General features: G+C 43.8%; 1 protein-coding gene across 4 annotated transcripts in view; it reads right to left on the bottom strand.

Annotated features, from left to right (window-relative positions):
- Window positions 1-14,810, bottom strand: part of ITSN1 (intersectin 1) — a 192,368-nt gene that overhangs the window by 50,220 nt on the left and 127,338 nt on the right. For 3 of the 4 annotated variants that reach the window (XR_004139034.2, XM_031459251.2, XM_031459266.2), the window contains exons 23-28: window positions 14,213-14,295; window positions 10,262-10,428; window positions 7,264-7,309; window positions 4,661-4,782; window positions 1,886-2,003; window positions 119-310 (exon numbers count right to left, since the gene is read on the bottom strand). Coding sequence is in view for 3 of the 4 variants with exons in the window: in XM_031459251.2 (XP_031315111.2) it covers window positions 119-310; window positions 1,886-2,003; window positions 4,661-4,782; window positions 7,264-7,309; window positions 10,262-10,428; window positions 14,213-14,295 (728 nt within the window). In the remaining variant the exon portion in view is untranslated. The remainder of the gene's footprint in view (window positions 1-118; window positions 311-1,885; window positions 2,004-4,660; window positions 4,783-7,263; window positions 7,310-10,261; window positions 10,429-14,212; window positions 14,296-14,810) is intronic. The other variant, XM_031459257.2, reaches the window with a different exon arrangement.

Below are 14,810 nucleotides of genomic sequence, written 5' to 3'. Positions count from 1 at the left end.
TGCAGCAATGGTCTAGCTTTAAGTTCTGCAAACACAGCTCAGCAGAATCAGAGCAATGCTGCATGTTTCACCGTGAGACACCAGAGAGGAGAGGCAACCGCGCCGCGGGGGTACTTACATTGCTGGCTGGGGTCCGTGTCGGTGGTCAGCTTCACGTAGTTGGACGGGAAGAGCCCCACCTGGCCGTGGACTTCTCCCTTCCACCAGTCGGGGTCCTCCTTGTTGAGGACGTTGATGATCTGGCCCTTGTTGAAGGCCAGCTCGTCGTCGTTCTGCGCGGTGTAGTCGTACATCCCGATCACCTGGCACACTGCGGGAGACAGGCCGGTGAGCGGCGGCCGCGGGGGCCGAGGGACGCCCGCGCCCTTTCCGGAGAGGACCTAACCGCGCGGAGGGCTCTGATGGGCTTTGAGCCGCGTGGGCAGCGGAGGAAGATGGAGGGCTGAACAAAGCTTTCGTTTCTCTAATATCTTCCTCTTTCGTTCATGTTTACTTGTCAGCGGAAAATGCACAGTGACAACTGAAAGCTTCCATGGACTCCTTCCTATGTGAGTGCAGTGGAATTCCTTCAAAACGCTGACTCTGACCACTGGCCCAGCTGTGTATCCTGGGGACTTCACTGTAGCTCACTCTTTTTTTAAGTGGAAGGTAATTATCATTTGACCTTCAAAACGTTCAGCTCTTAGTGAAAAGTAAAATCGGTGTTTTATTCTGTTGTATCTTCATGTCTCAAAGAAAGAAATTTCCACATTCAAGAATCATTTTTCTTTTCTCATTTTCCCTCAAACCTATAGGAGGTTATGCCATTTTCGTTCCCTGACATTTTTACACTTCACAAAAGTCTGCCTAGTGAGGTTGCGCCCCCAGCTGATCTTTCCTAACCAACCCATATATAGGCTTAGGCTTTAAAGATCCGCCAGCTAATTCAGTCACTTTGGCAAACTATTTCTGTGGGTTTCAACCAACCTGATGAAGGGGACCCCACAGGAGTCCCCAAAGGAGAGGAGTTCCAGCCGGGACCACACCCGTCCACCCACATGAAGCCACGTTTAGCAAAGGGGCCCAGATGGGGTCGGGAATCAGCCACAGAGTCTGCCAATCCTTTCACTTCTTGCAAAGGCTGCCAGGTTTCACTCTGATCTCAATGGAGATGTACAGCAGAGACATTTAACCACAAGGCACTGGAACAAAAATTCTGCATTTTCCACAAATGCCACCCAAGAATTGATGGCTTGAAGACCTAAAGCACAAGTCTGCCCCCTTAACCTCACTCATCTTAAATATTACCAAAGCATCTAATTTGCTCTCTTTAATCAGAAACTAGCCAACACCCTCAGCTGCAGCGCCCTCTGTTCCTTTTTTTAGTCCTTTAGGGGAGTGTGGATAACATCCTGCCTGTTAAGCGAAGCCCCTCTGTTCACAGGAAATGTCACAGGAGAGCTATTTCAGTCTTCAGTGAGCAGCACATTACAGCCAGCAGACCCCCGTGGCCTTCCAGCTCAATCTCCTGACCTATTTAGACCCCAGCCATTTATTTTTAGGAGGCCCTTTTTGTCCCCCTCACCCCCCAGCCCAAATCCCAATTTAAATAGCTGGAAGGAAATCAAGAGAAAAATCCGGCTTCAATGCCACAGCATTCATGGCCCCTCGAGGAAGCCGGCTCCACAAGGGCTCTGTTGTACCCAGAGGAGCAAAGCCGCTTAGATATTTGGTCCTTTTGAAAAACATATTCCATATCACATTAGCTGGGTGTCAGTCCCACCAAGTACAAGAAGTGCTCACAGCCGATGTGAAAGACAATTGAAGCTACTTCATGAGAAAATTGAGTGGAAAGACTAACACGACACGCAGACCATTTTCCGAGGAGACAGCGTAAACTGCTTACCTGCCGGGAATGCTGTCGGCTTAGCTGGCTCTGTTGGAGTGATTTTGCTTGTCCCCGGGCTTAAAAGTTTGACATAATTAGCAGGGAACCAGCCTATCTGGCGCTTTTTCCCACGTGCCTAATAAAAAAAAATTTTCTTATATTAAAATGTTTACAAAGTTTGTGGGTTTTTTTCTTATTATAGTTTGCTTCCAAACACGCTGCACTTAGACACAGCTTACATACACAAAACAAATGGCATCAATAGTAGAATCTGTGGATTACTGTATCACAAAACAAAACCACGGCAGCTAAAATTCAAATTGTGGCGGCCAATGGTCAGCAAAGCCTGGAATGTTCTTGCAAGGGCTGGGTTGTATGGCTAACATTCAGAGTACAATGTAGTGTGTAGGACAGAAAACTCTGCTCAGGAGATGCTCACTCTCAGCTGTTAATTCACACTCATGCCTGCGATCTTCTTACGGGTAATAGATAACCGTATATATACAAGGTATCGTATGTGCAATATATGTAGGACACAGGGAGTCTGAACTTGACAGTGTTTTCAAAATCCATCAGGCCTGTGTGATGGATACAACCACATTTTCCACTGCCACTCCTTTCTCCTTCATTTTAATCTAATTTGACGTAAAATCCATGTATTGAGTGTTTACATGCTGGGAGTTGTTGGAAAGGGACAGACTATGACATGGAGGAACTTACAATAAAGCTGTCGCAATCCTGACACAATTCTGTGAGATGAAAACTCTAGTTAGGGATGATGAGAAGGGCTATGGCCGCCCTTCTGCACACCACCAGGAGCAGAACTCAGGACAACTGACAACATGCACACACACATGCGTGCGTGCGCACACACACACACACACACACACATACACATCTCTAGAAGCAAGGCTCTGATAAAAACAGTTTGCCTTTAGGGGACAGGGTAGGGAGGGAGACATTTGAATTACCTTTTGTAATTTTTGAATTTGTAACCATGTGAAATATATTACCTATTCCCAAAATAAGGAAATAAAATTCAAAGAAAAGGAAAGTTCCACCATCTTGCCTCTGCCCTCTCACCTGCCAATTGATCAAGAAGGATACTTCTGGGTTGCTTTTAGAAGGCTGATCAAATTTAACTTCTGATAGACTTCATGCCCTTGGCTCAAGGACTAAAGCTTTTGTTTTCACAGTGAATCACCAGTGGTTGAAGCCACTCATTTAAAAGCTCCCCCATGTTTGTCTACTGAGCATATACTGCCACGTGGCTCACAATGACTCCACTATTTCCCCCATCCCTGCAGCTTCACAAAGGCACAACACAGAGCTCACTGGCAAGTTCTTCATTTGTGCATCCACACGAAAGTCTAGTCAAAGCACCAGATGCCCTCCTGGACATGGAATTTCACCTATTTTATTGTGGATTGCAAGAACCACCCAAAACTCTCTTTTGATCAAGGTACCAGGAGTGTGAGGATGAAAAAAATACAGTTTCTGCCTTCAAAGAGCTGATAACCTACATGAGGAAATATGAAATATTCATGGAAAGCTAACTAATAACACCAGCATCAATATTAAACACCAAGAGTGGTACCAGCATCGGGGCTGCACAGTTCTCGGGACAGACATCGCTTCCGGTGGGTAGTCACAGAAAGCTTCTGGAAGAAGTGGGACTTGGCCAGCTCTTGAGGAATGGGGTGGGGAAGAGGTGGTGGAGATGACCACGTGGGGAGATGCTATGGGCAAAGGCAGTGAGGCATCAGAGTCTGAGGGTGGTTGTTTGTTTTCAAGAGCTAATCCCTGAATGAGGCTGGAGTGGAGGTGTCGCTGTGAGAGGCAAGACTGGTGAGACATTTGGCTGAAAAGGGAAGAGGGCACCTGTGGGAAGCCTTTGCTGGCCGGCTGAGGAGCGGGGCAGGGTGACCGCTCAAGTCTTCAGAACAGGGATGGGTCACATATGGACGGAAAGGCCAACAAAGCAATGATGCTTTACAGGAAATGCAATCCATCATCTGAGGAAGGTCTTTCCCCACCCAGTGAGGAAAGAGACACATTAAATAGGGGAGTGGATCCCAGGACTCCAATGCTCAGATCTCTGAGCCCTTAAAGTATATCTTGTTCGCCCTGCTGAGTGGGATTTTTGTGGCTTCCCAGCAGCAAGCTCACAGGGGGAGTCTGGCATCTGGCTACTCCGGGCCACGCCTTCTGTTCCGGCCAAGACGCACTTCTTTGGTCCACCAGCTCACTCTTCACTCTCCTGGCACTTTAGTTTTTAATTAGCTGCCCTATAGGCACAGAAAGGTATTTCTTTACTTCACCACAACATAGACCTTCCCCTTCTTGACCAAAGTCTGCTTTGATAGAACCAAGAACTGAGGATACACACACGCACTGAGGAACTAAAGTTGTCGTGATGTACAAATGGGGCTTTGAATGCACCGCACCTTAGGACACCACTGATAACACAGCCCTGCTTCTGTAACGCTGACACTTAAGGATGACTCCATCCCGCATCACCAATTCTCACCATCCCAACACTCACTGGCTGAACTCAGGAATCTGACAGATTTGGACAAATCAGAAGACTCCTTAGCTCTCACAATTCTCTCACTGGTTGCCTGAAGCTTAGGAACCAAATGGATTCAGAAAACGTGGCGTCTCTCGTTACACGAATGCAGGATTCAGGCAGTGCCGGTTTATTTATACTTTGCAATGAAAACAGCATCCCTTTGAGATCTTGCATATTCAAATCTGGACAGAAAATTTTAAACAAAAGGAAAAGATACTAACTTGCAGCTCTCCTTCCCACCATCCACCTGGGTTCTTTTTTCGGATCAAAATCAGCTGGCCAGGGGCCAGGGTGAGCTGCTCGGGACCAGTGGCGGTGTAGGAGGCAATCACCTGGGCGATTTCTGGAAAACAAGATCAAACGTGGCCGGGCACTGTTAGATCAGGAGCAGGAAAGCCTAAGAAGAAGGCACAGCCACCTCCTGGGTTCACAGGGCAACATCATCAAAGCCAGGGGCGGGGCTGGTTTTCTACTGAGTGAAGAAGGCTCGATCCCAAACTCCCCAATTTCCCGACCTCCAACGCACATGCAGGACTCAGGGGCTGAGTTTGTCTTTTGGTTCTGCCCAATCTGCTCCAGGCCTCCCTCATCTCTCAGAACTTACCTACTTGCTTCCATAAACTCCCCACCCTTTGCCCCAGGTCCCACACCTTCCATCCCAGCCCTCCCACCATTCCTGTGGCCACCCCAATGCCAACAGCTGGGCCTCATTCATCACCCTGCCCTCTGCCCTCCCACGGTGCTTAGCACACAGTCCACTCAGGGATGGTTGAGTGGATAAAGGAAATCAAGTGAAGCTTTTCCACCTGCCAAGGACAGGAGAAAGAAATTCTATTTTCTTCAGAAACTGTTGGGAGCTGCTTTCCTAGCCAACTGGTGTGTTATGACTTTCTTCAGACTCTCTCTTTTACCCACAAGACCATTTTCTTGGCAGCTCACACTCTGAGGGTGGTCCCTGAACGGCAGGTAGGAAATCGTGTCAATCCAAGTTTACTTCTCCTTATTTCAAGTTAAAGGAGGATCCTGAAGTTAAGAGAGGCATTTTACGGGAAATAACAATTCAGCCCAAGAAAAAATAAATAGCTCTGTACTTTTCCTGAATGTTAAAAGTGTCTCATGGGAAAAATTCCATCAGCACCACGACCAGGCTTGGAAAAGTCCATTTCTACTGGCACAAGAGGTCGACTAGGAAAGGACAAAATCCTTCTCTGACCGAATTCTGGCGTATCTGCAGCGACTGCCTTCTGCACGTCTAGAAGCAATACAGAACAACACACTGTTCTGTTCCTCGACACGCTTTCCCCATCATGGTCATTCTTGAAACAAAGAAATGAAGGAAGAAGGAATGAAGTAAAGACAGATGGAAGGAAAGAAGAAAAGGCCCACGTTCTGACAGTACTTCCTGCTTCTCTAAGAGGCACATTAGCCTCTTAGGACCCTGCTCTGAAATCAGTGGCCACCATGCTAGGAGCACCAGGCCATCGGTGCAGCCCAGCCCTGCCAGATGCTTCCAGAGCTCAGTGGAAGCAAGAAAGAGCCCAGCTCACACATACCTGGGCTCTACAGAGAGCTTGAGCTGGGAAGTCTGTGCTGGGGATGAGAATTCCCCCAACATGCCAAGGACTAGCTCTACACTCCGAGAGTTTTTGGTCTGGAGAAGGTCCAAATTAGCCCCTATTTGGCCGCCAATGTTCCTGCTCCTCAAAGGACCTGGCTGTGTGGCCAGCAACCAGCCCAACACTCTTTTCTGTCTTTTATGTCCCTGAGCAGCTTGTTGGTTTCAGTGCAAAGTTAAGCCCCTCTGGACCCTTTGGAATGAGAATTCAAAATGGAGCACACTCATAGTTAAAACAGAGATTTGAGGGGGGAGAGCGCATGCTTAGCATGCACAAGGTCCTGGGTTCAATCCCCAGGACCTCCATTTAAATTTTTTTTTAAAATACAAAAAACAACAACAAAAAAGCAGGGGAGCGGATATAGCTCAAGCGCTAGAGCACATGCTTAGCGTGCACATGGTCCTGGGTTCAGTCCCCAGTACCTCTTCAATCAATCAATCAACCAATCAACCTAACTACACCCCGCCCAAGCCCCAAAACAAAACAAAACAAATCTAAAAAGAAAACAAACAAACAAACCAAACCCACAGAGATTTGACCTGGGAGGTCCAATATCTGAGCCTAGAAGCCGTGACTACCTGAAAATCCACTTTTCCTTGCCAGGTAAGCCCACTGGCAGCTGAGCACAGACACACAGACCCCTCAGCACAGCAGTGACTCTCCCAGCCTGTAATTTCTTAAGGCTGTAATAGCAAAAAAGCTCAAAGGACCTAGATGAGGAAGATGGGCCACATCAACTGTCTGATTGCACATCTGCGCCTTCTCTCTTTCATGCTCTTATTTATAGCACATGTGATTTTGTTTAAATAAACTAAAACACTTTGAGCTCAGAGGGATGACTATAATTTTGTTCCTTCACTGTGTACCTGAGGAAAACCACCCCAATGGCTTCAAAATTAGTAGGAATGACACTCCGGGCATTACAACTGCCCACCATCTGGTCTGAATTGTTTCTTCATGTCCCAAGAGAACATTCTGTCTGGTAACGTCCCCACTCCCCATGTGCAAAGCACCAGCCATCTTTCATAATCATGTATCTCCATTATTCATGGATCCCAAGGAAAGGATCTACTCCAAATACTATTAGGAAAGATTCTTTTGTCTTTTTTTTTTTTTTTAAAGGCTTCTGGCCCTTTAAACTAAGATTGAGAGCAATGATCAATTACACTCAAAACATTGAAAAATAAGCATCAGGGTTTGTAACTTACCAGGTTTTTTTCCTAAACTCCCTGTTTTCCCAGCAGTTCCAGAGCCCTTAAAACAGAGCAGAAGGTCTCATTTGCATACTGAGTTTCGGTCAAGCAACTTAAAAAAAAACGATTACTGATGACACAAACCCCCTTGAGCCCCTAAACCCCCTTTTTCGTCCTGGGGAAACGCAGTAGCACTGTATCTCCTGACACTGCGATGTCTATCAGCGAAACACGGGACAGAACAAGTACTTTAAAGCATGCAGCTTTTACTCTCTTCTTAAGACAAAAATTAGCAAAGTACATGGCACTGTAGGATCCCAGAGGGCTCAGGAAGTGACTGTGTACAAACAGGCGCAACCTGTCCGTGGGGCCAATCAAACAGGGGCTACCCCGCCAGGAAGACTGGTAGACCACACCCCAAACACCAAGCTCCTGCTTTATGTCCAAATGGTTATTAAATATTTCACACATAAAAAAGTACAGAAACTAGCACAGACGACCATGAGCCCAACACCCCCATTTAATACATGAAAATATTAATATTTTGGGAACTTTGATTTAGAGTTTTCTTTTTTTTTTTTTAAGAATGAAAATAATACAGTGGCAATTCAAACACCCCTTCCCCCAATCCATTATCCAAAGAGGCAGCCACTCTCCTGTGTAACCTTTCCACCCAAATCTTACCCTGTTTAAACACTAAAATTTCTCTTTTAATGCTGGACACACAACCTACAGAAGGAGACCATTTTCCCCCCAACTATTAAGTGTTCCAAAAGTGCTCTGGGGATGAATTCCTTCATGGATACTCATGGAATTTTAAACTAGCTGAGTAAGCCCATAGGAGCCTCGAGTCGGGACCGGGGCCAGGCCGTCATCTGTTGTTACAAAGTGCTTTATTCCGAATTAATTTTCACCCTTGTGTTCCTATCTTCCAATACATTAAGTATTCCAGTGAAAACAGAACAAAACAAAAGGCTTAATTAACTAAATGAGAATAATAGTAAGAATAAAAATATGTAACTTATCTACCAGGAACACAACTTATCATTGTCCCTATATTTATATTGATATTCAATAATCACTTAGCAAGGAAAGTTTGAATTCCAGTATTTACTCTCATTACCCACTTCCCTTGCAGTTTTTATAGGCTGTGTATCAAAATAAAGGAATACTAATGAAACAAGATTCCAAATGACCAGTTACTTTCCCAGTACAGGCTTATAAAATACTCTCTATATTCCATAGAAAGAACAAAGCAGTTGGCAATACCCAATGCGAGAGTCCAAGCAGCTTCAATGTGCTCGCTTTGCAACACGATGGCCAGCACGTAAGTGAAGACAGACTCAGATAGCCATGTTCTTGTCCTGGAGCCGCTCAAGAACTTGGTAGACAAGCTGCCCCAGGCTACGTGCCCCAGCCCTCCTCATGCAGAGGAGGGAAGCGGGGATGGGACAACCTCTCCCTTGCCCACAGGTCAATTCTGGTACCTGAGGCTGGGGCTGGTTTTTAAGTGTGATAGGATATTGCCTTACACACTGAACTCTAGGTCCAAGTAGGATGCTGAGTTTCTCGATTTTTTCATTACTATGAAATAATGTAGCTAAATGTTTGGCCAAAATCTTTAGTACTGCTAGTTCTTCTGTGGCTGATAATTTAAGACTGTGGTTAAAAAAGCATTTTACAACTCAGCTTACCTTTAAAAATAGTCACAGTGTTTTGTTTTGTTTTTTAACTTGCTGACTTTGGATGTTTTGGGGGTAGAGAACTCTAATTTATTAAAATATAATACAAGTCATGGCTTTTATGTTAAACTCATCCCAAAGGTAAAGCCACTTTACAAGTTTTGTGTGTGGTAGCAGAAATAGTTTTAGTTTTTAATGCCCCCCCCCCACTCCCCTGAAATATCATCTCTATGGTTCTCAGCGGAGCCAACTGGCTGGCCTGGGGAAGAGGTGAATTCCGCCCTCCCCCCTCCGCCCCCGATCAGCAGAGGACAGTACAATGACTGTCCTACAGGGAAGGAGTACTTTCTTTCCAGCTTCTGCCAAATTCTCCAAGGGTAAGCGGACTTCTGCCAATCCCTCCAGGGGAATTTTAGCAAGCTGCTCACAACAGCAAAGCAAGGGAAAACAAAAGAAAAAACAAGAACAACAAAAAAGACACTCCCTTAAAAACAAAAACAAAAACAAGCAAATAAAATTATTTCAGGGAACTGCAGGGAAGCTAAGAAGGCTGATGGTGTCACCAGGCCCAGCCTCGCTCCACAAGCAGCTATGAGTCTGTTAAATGACCAATGAAATTCTCCACTAACTTGAAACTGGCCACTACGAGATGGGCTCCCATAGTCTGGTAGGCCCACGTCACCATCTCATTAATCTCGCCCAATCTCAAGACCACATTTTATGCATCTGAATTTTTAGGGCCCCATTCACAACAATTGGGAGCCACTTTTAATTTATAAGGATAACAGCATTTTAAATAAATTCAGTCTCTGATTAACAGAGATACTAAGATCAAAGTGGACCAATCTCCCAGATCTTGTGTCTTCCTACTGTGTAGGCAAAAATATAAATTGTAAAAACTCTCTACTGCTCAATATTTGGGGGCCAGTATCACCAAAATATGTCTGTTTACATGGGCAAAATACTGTTGTGTTATCTTTCTTAGAGTACCCCAAACCAGTGACCATGCAGACTTTATCAAGAACATTTACTCCAAATCTTTAAGTCAGTGGCATTCAGGAATGGAGAGGAATCCTGAATATTATCGAAGCTGACCAGCCTCATGACAGGCAGCCTCCACTTAGCCCCGGGGATTCTCCTGCTTCTGGGAAGCCAAGGCTGACCCTGCAGCACCAACAGACAAGTTCAACAATGACAGGTCACACTATGTTGGCTGTCACGTCCCAGAACTCAGCAAAACCCAACAAAGTGTTCCGTCGTCAAACATCATGACTCCCTGAAAAGAGAACCACTGCACAGAAAAGGGGAGGAAACAGTTAATGTGGGTTTACCTCTGAATCTTTAAGCCTCACATAGTTAGAAGGGAAGACTCCGGACTTGTCGCCCACTGTTCCTGTCCACCAGTCACCATCTTTCTTGGTAACCAAAATCACATCCCCTTGCTGAAAGGTTAAATCGCCTTGCTCAGAACTCTCGTAAGTGTACATGGCAATAAATTCTGGTGGGGAGAAATATTGAGATACGGAGAGAGCTTGATTGTTTACAGAAATCCCAGACAGCTTTGCAAAAGCAAGTTTATGAATAAGGAAATTAGGATAAGATCCATTCAAGAGAAAGGCTAGTCACAGATAAAACAGAGTTGCAGAACACTCTGGGCTCCAAATTTCCCGACTGCACTTAAAAATTCAGTAACTGCAGCCGGGGAGACGATTCCTGTGAAGGCCCAGGCACAGGAACAAAGAAACCCAACCGCTTGTCTACCAACACCAGTACCGAGAGTGAACTCCGATTCAATGTCGTGGATTCTTTTTTACGTGAAAATGGTTTTCACATTTACTTCCAGCTAACATTGTCTGAGCACCTAGGTTGTGTCGAGCACTGGTTTAGATACACTGACACACAGGCTCGTGGTGAGCTTATCAAATACCTGTAATTCACTTTTGAAGGTACCAAGTCACAATTTTAGAAGACTTTCAGACATGGTATATCCTTTATGTAAATTAAACACATTTTTCATTATTCAAGTGCCTCAGTGAAAACTTAAGTCCTACTGTGCTGTATATACAGATGGTAGGAAGCTGTAAGAATGCAATATTTAAAATACACATGATTTAGTTAAAAATGGGCATCCCATCATTTGAGTGCATACACAGGTAAAGCGGGCTGCTGATAAAAGTAGTGTCCACCCAGCCCCAGAAAATAATCACACCTTTCTGAACGTGTTGAAAAGACACATCAATTTCTTACATTTTACTACTCATGCAATTTAGTCTTAAATGATAAGAACAAATGTTCCTTATTGTCTTGAACATGAAGGGTGTGCATTTCAGAGGAAATTTTTCTTTTGAATGGTAAACAGCTGGTTTAACTAAGGCTTAGATAGTAAGTCAGTCTCAAAAGATCTCCTGACACAAAACTCTAGACCCTACACGAGGTAGGGAATAAAAGACTTACAGAAAGATGAACATAGTTTCTTGTTTTCACTTTTCTCCATTTTATCCTAGGTCTTTGTATATTTTTTTTAAAAAAGCAATTTAAAAAAAAACCACCGTTTGCCTGAAAAGTTCATTTTATGATGGATGGTATGTTTGTTGTTAATAGTTCATGTGATAGTCCTTATATGTAGAGCCTACTGTCAATTAATAGGCAGACACTTAATACGGAGGAATCCTTTGGCCTCTGCAGGAGGCCCTAATGAAAGCTAAAACAAACACAAAAAACCAGAAGCCCTCCTAATGCTTATGCTAATGTGGGCCGCTCTCCAAGGGGCCGCTTCAGCTGTGCTGACCTGCAGGCGGAGGCCGGCGGCCCGAGATACAAGGTCATCCAAATGTGCCAGGGAGAACAGGACACTCTCTGTCTTCAGCCCTCCAGCACCGGTAACACACCTCCCCAGTTAGAACTGGAAAAATGATTTCCCACACAGGGAAATCAGAGTTTGGCAGCTTTAATAAGGACATTTTTTTCCCATTAATATATTCCTTTTTCTGATTTCTCAATATGCTGACCCTTCTCTTTTCATTTTGCTCCCTCACTTGTTCCTTAGCTGGTGTTTGGCCATTTAAGAGAGGAGCCTTGGCAATCAATGCCTTTCCTAGGGATTCCTGCACTGAAAAAGTCGCTTTCTTAAAAATGGATCCAAATTTTGAAGTCACTTTTGAAATGCCTTGAGAAACTTCAGAAGCATGAACTCTGGCTGAACTTCACACTGCAGCGGCAGATACAAGGAGACTGGAAGAGCTCTGGCTTTACTTGCCCCGCGTGCACACAGGCATCCGTGAGGCCGGCCGCTCCAGGATTTTACAAAAACAGGGAGACGTGGGGATGGAAATGCAGGGGCGCCTCCCCACTCAGACTCCCCCATCAGACATTTAACACAGGGCATGGGCCATTCCCAAGCCCCTATCTTAAAGAGCTACCTGGAGTGACAATCTATTTAATCTGGTTTAGGCTTTACTTTAAATCTTATTACATTTAATACATTAATACACTGATTCATTAATACATGAATTAATAGATGTAAGTACCTTTTCTCAGAATTTCAGATGCTCCCACACCCCTGCAGAAGGCCAGCAATCTTTCCTAATATTTCCAATACCTAAATCATCTCAAAATGGCTGTAATAAATGCCACCAGGTTAGAATGTAACTCTCTTCTGTTGCCCAACTTTAAGGATGTGTGTGGTTCATCTGTGACCTACTTACTGAGGCCCCAAGTGTGAAGGCCTCTGGACATGTTTTAAAAAAAAAAAATCAGCACTCATTGACACTGCTGTTGGATGAGAATGCTCACTGCTTTACGTGGGTCTATCAATAATCCAGGAAATGAAGCAAAAAGGAAATAAAAGTAGCAGACATTTATTGACTTTTATTCTAAAAGCTTACACGTATTATCTCATAAACCCGTAATAATTTCCTACCTTAAGTGGTGATTATTATGCCCATTTTACAGATGAGGAGATTGAGGCCTGACTAAAATTATACGGCTACTACATCAGAGAGCCAGGATATAAATTCTGGTGCTCCAGTGAGACTGAATTGGATGCAACACACTGACTTTGGGGGGAGGGGTGACATACATAATTTGCCTTACTGACTACATGTGCTGTGTTTAAAAGACTTTTTACCTTGTTCTCCTAACAGTGGATAAAAAAAAAAAGTTATTTAAGATGACAGAATGTATCAAGAGAACTAAACCCATGATTGCTTTTGTGGTTAATGGCAAAAACTGGATGCAATAAAATGCTGGATTTGTTCAGTGATGATGAGGTTTATAAAACCTATACCCATAAACTGAAAAAACGGTTTTTACTTCTAAAATTCCTCTTGAGAAAGTAGCTCTGTTACTTTCTGAAATACCACTGAACCTTGATCCTTGCTGTCTCCATTGAAATGACTGTTTTAATAATTCTATTTTTCATAAAGTAAGGTTTCTAAGGAATGCAACACTCAATGGCAGACAAACTAAATGAAAGATTCTATCCTCATGTAATTTATTCAAGGAAACTCTGAAACACTATACAATTGTGTAGACATCTGTTGGCTACAGACACTGCATATTTCTACACGGAAAGCCTGTCTACCTCGGGGAGTGCTCACTCTTCAGTTAGGACTCTGACAATGACTGGACCAAGTGTAGAAAAGACATGAGATTATGAATTATGTAGGCTTTGTTCATTTTTAAAGCCGTACCACATACTGGCATATAAAATCCATAAGATTATGTCACAAAGTAAAGATGGGGAAATAAAGCCATTAATCATTTGTGTAATAAATACTCAAAATGAAATTTTTAGGCCTAAATGATCTGGTGTGGTTATTCACATGAAACACAGAAATGAAACTTCTATTTCATCTGGGGCACAGATGGCACTCATGTTTACTGTGACAGCTTTACTACACCGTGTGGTTATGGTTTTAAAACAAAACACTTATCTGTAAGTCAGAAGATAGTAACCACCAAAAATTAGCTGCAGAGATGCTCTAAGAACTTGACCCTGGACTTTGATGGGCCTCTTTCAAAAGTCAAAGGGCTCATAAGCAAGTATAACTGAAAAATTCAGTTTTTATGATCAAAATAACTGACAGTATTTTGAAATTCTCTATAAAATACTATGATTTTGTAAAGAGCTGAATATCATTTTACCTTAGAGTTTAATATAATGAATACAAGTTAATGTAGACTATTTAAAAATGAAATCCAACCTCGTTTCAGACATCCACTGTTTGTATGACCCAATTTCCTCCCGCTTCTAAAGAATAGAATCTGAATGGGGTTCTCACCTTCTCCCGACACGGCCGGCTTGGCTGCTGGGGAAGCCACTCTCTTGAGACTAGCAGGACTTTCTGAGGAACCAGAGTCCATGCTGAAAGAGGGGAGAACGTATGTTACTTTTCATCCTCAAAGAAAACAGCACAAATGACACAGTTTTCTTTTTAAAAATCATTTAACATTTAAAACCTTGACAATCTACAGCTCAAATAGATACACTCAGCTAAGTCAAAACACATCACGGGGAGACACAGAGGCCTGGTTCTAAGCTCATTCTAATGTGCTGGGCACACAGCCAATGCACTCGTCTACTTCCAAGCATGACTGATAGATTCTCATCCAGCATCTCAGCTATTCATCTCTTCTTCAAGCCCAACATTTGTTCTGATCATCTACATGGTTAGAACAATTAAATAACCTTTATGTTAAGGTTCCAAGCCATAAGCTTCCTAATGGAAAAGATAATTCATTCTTCCAATAATTTCCCTAAGTTCTCTGGGCCTCCAAGTATTCGCATATACCTGGCACAGCACTGGGTACCAAGCATGAAGGGAGCAAAATCTCTAACAAAGCCACAAGAATGTCCCCAGGTCTCAGAGTAGAATTCCC

Source organism: Camelus dromedarius, chromosome 2, assembly GCF_036321535.1.
Source record: "Camelus dromedarius isolate mCamDro1 chromosome 2, mCamDro1.pat, whole genome shotgun sequence".
In the NCBI taxonomy this organism is placed as follows: Eukaryota; Metazoa; Chordata; class Mammalia; order Artiodactyla; family Camelidae; genus Camelus; species Camelus dromedarius.
This window is presented reverse-complemented; position numbering and strand designations above follow the sequence as displayed.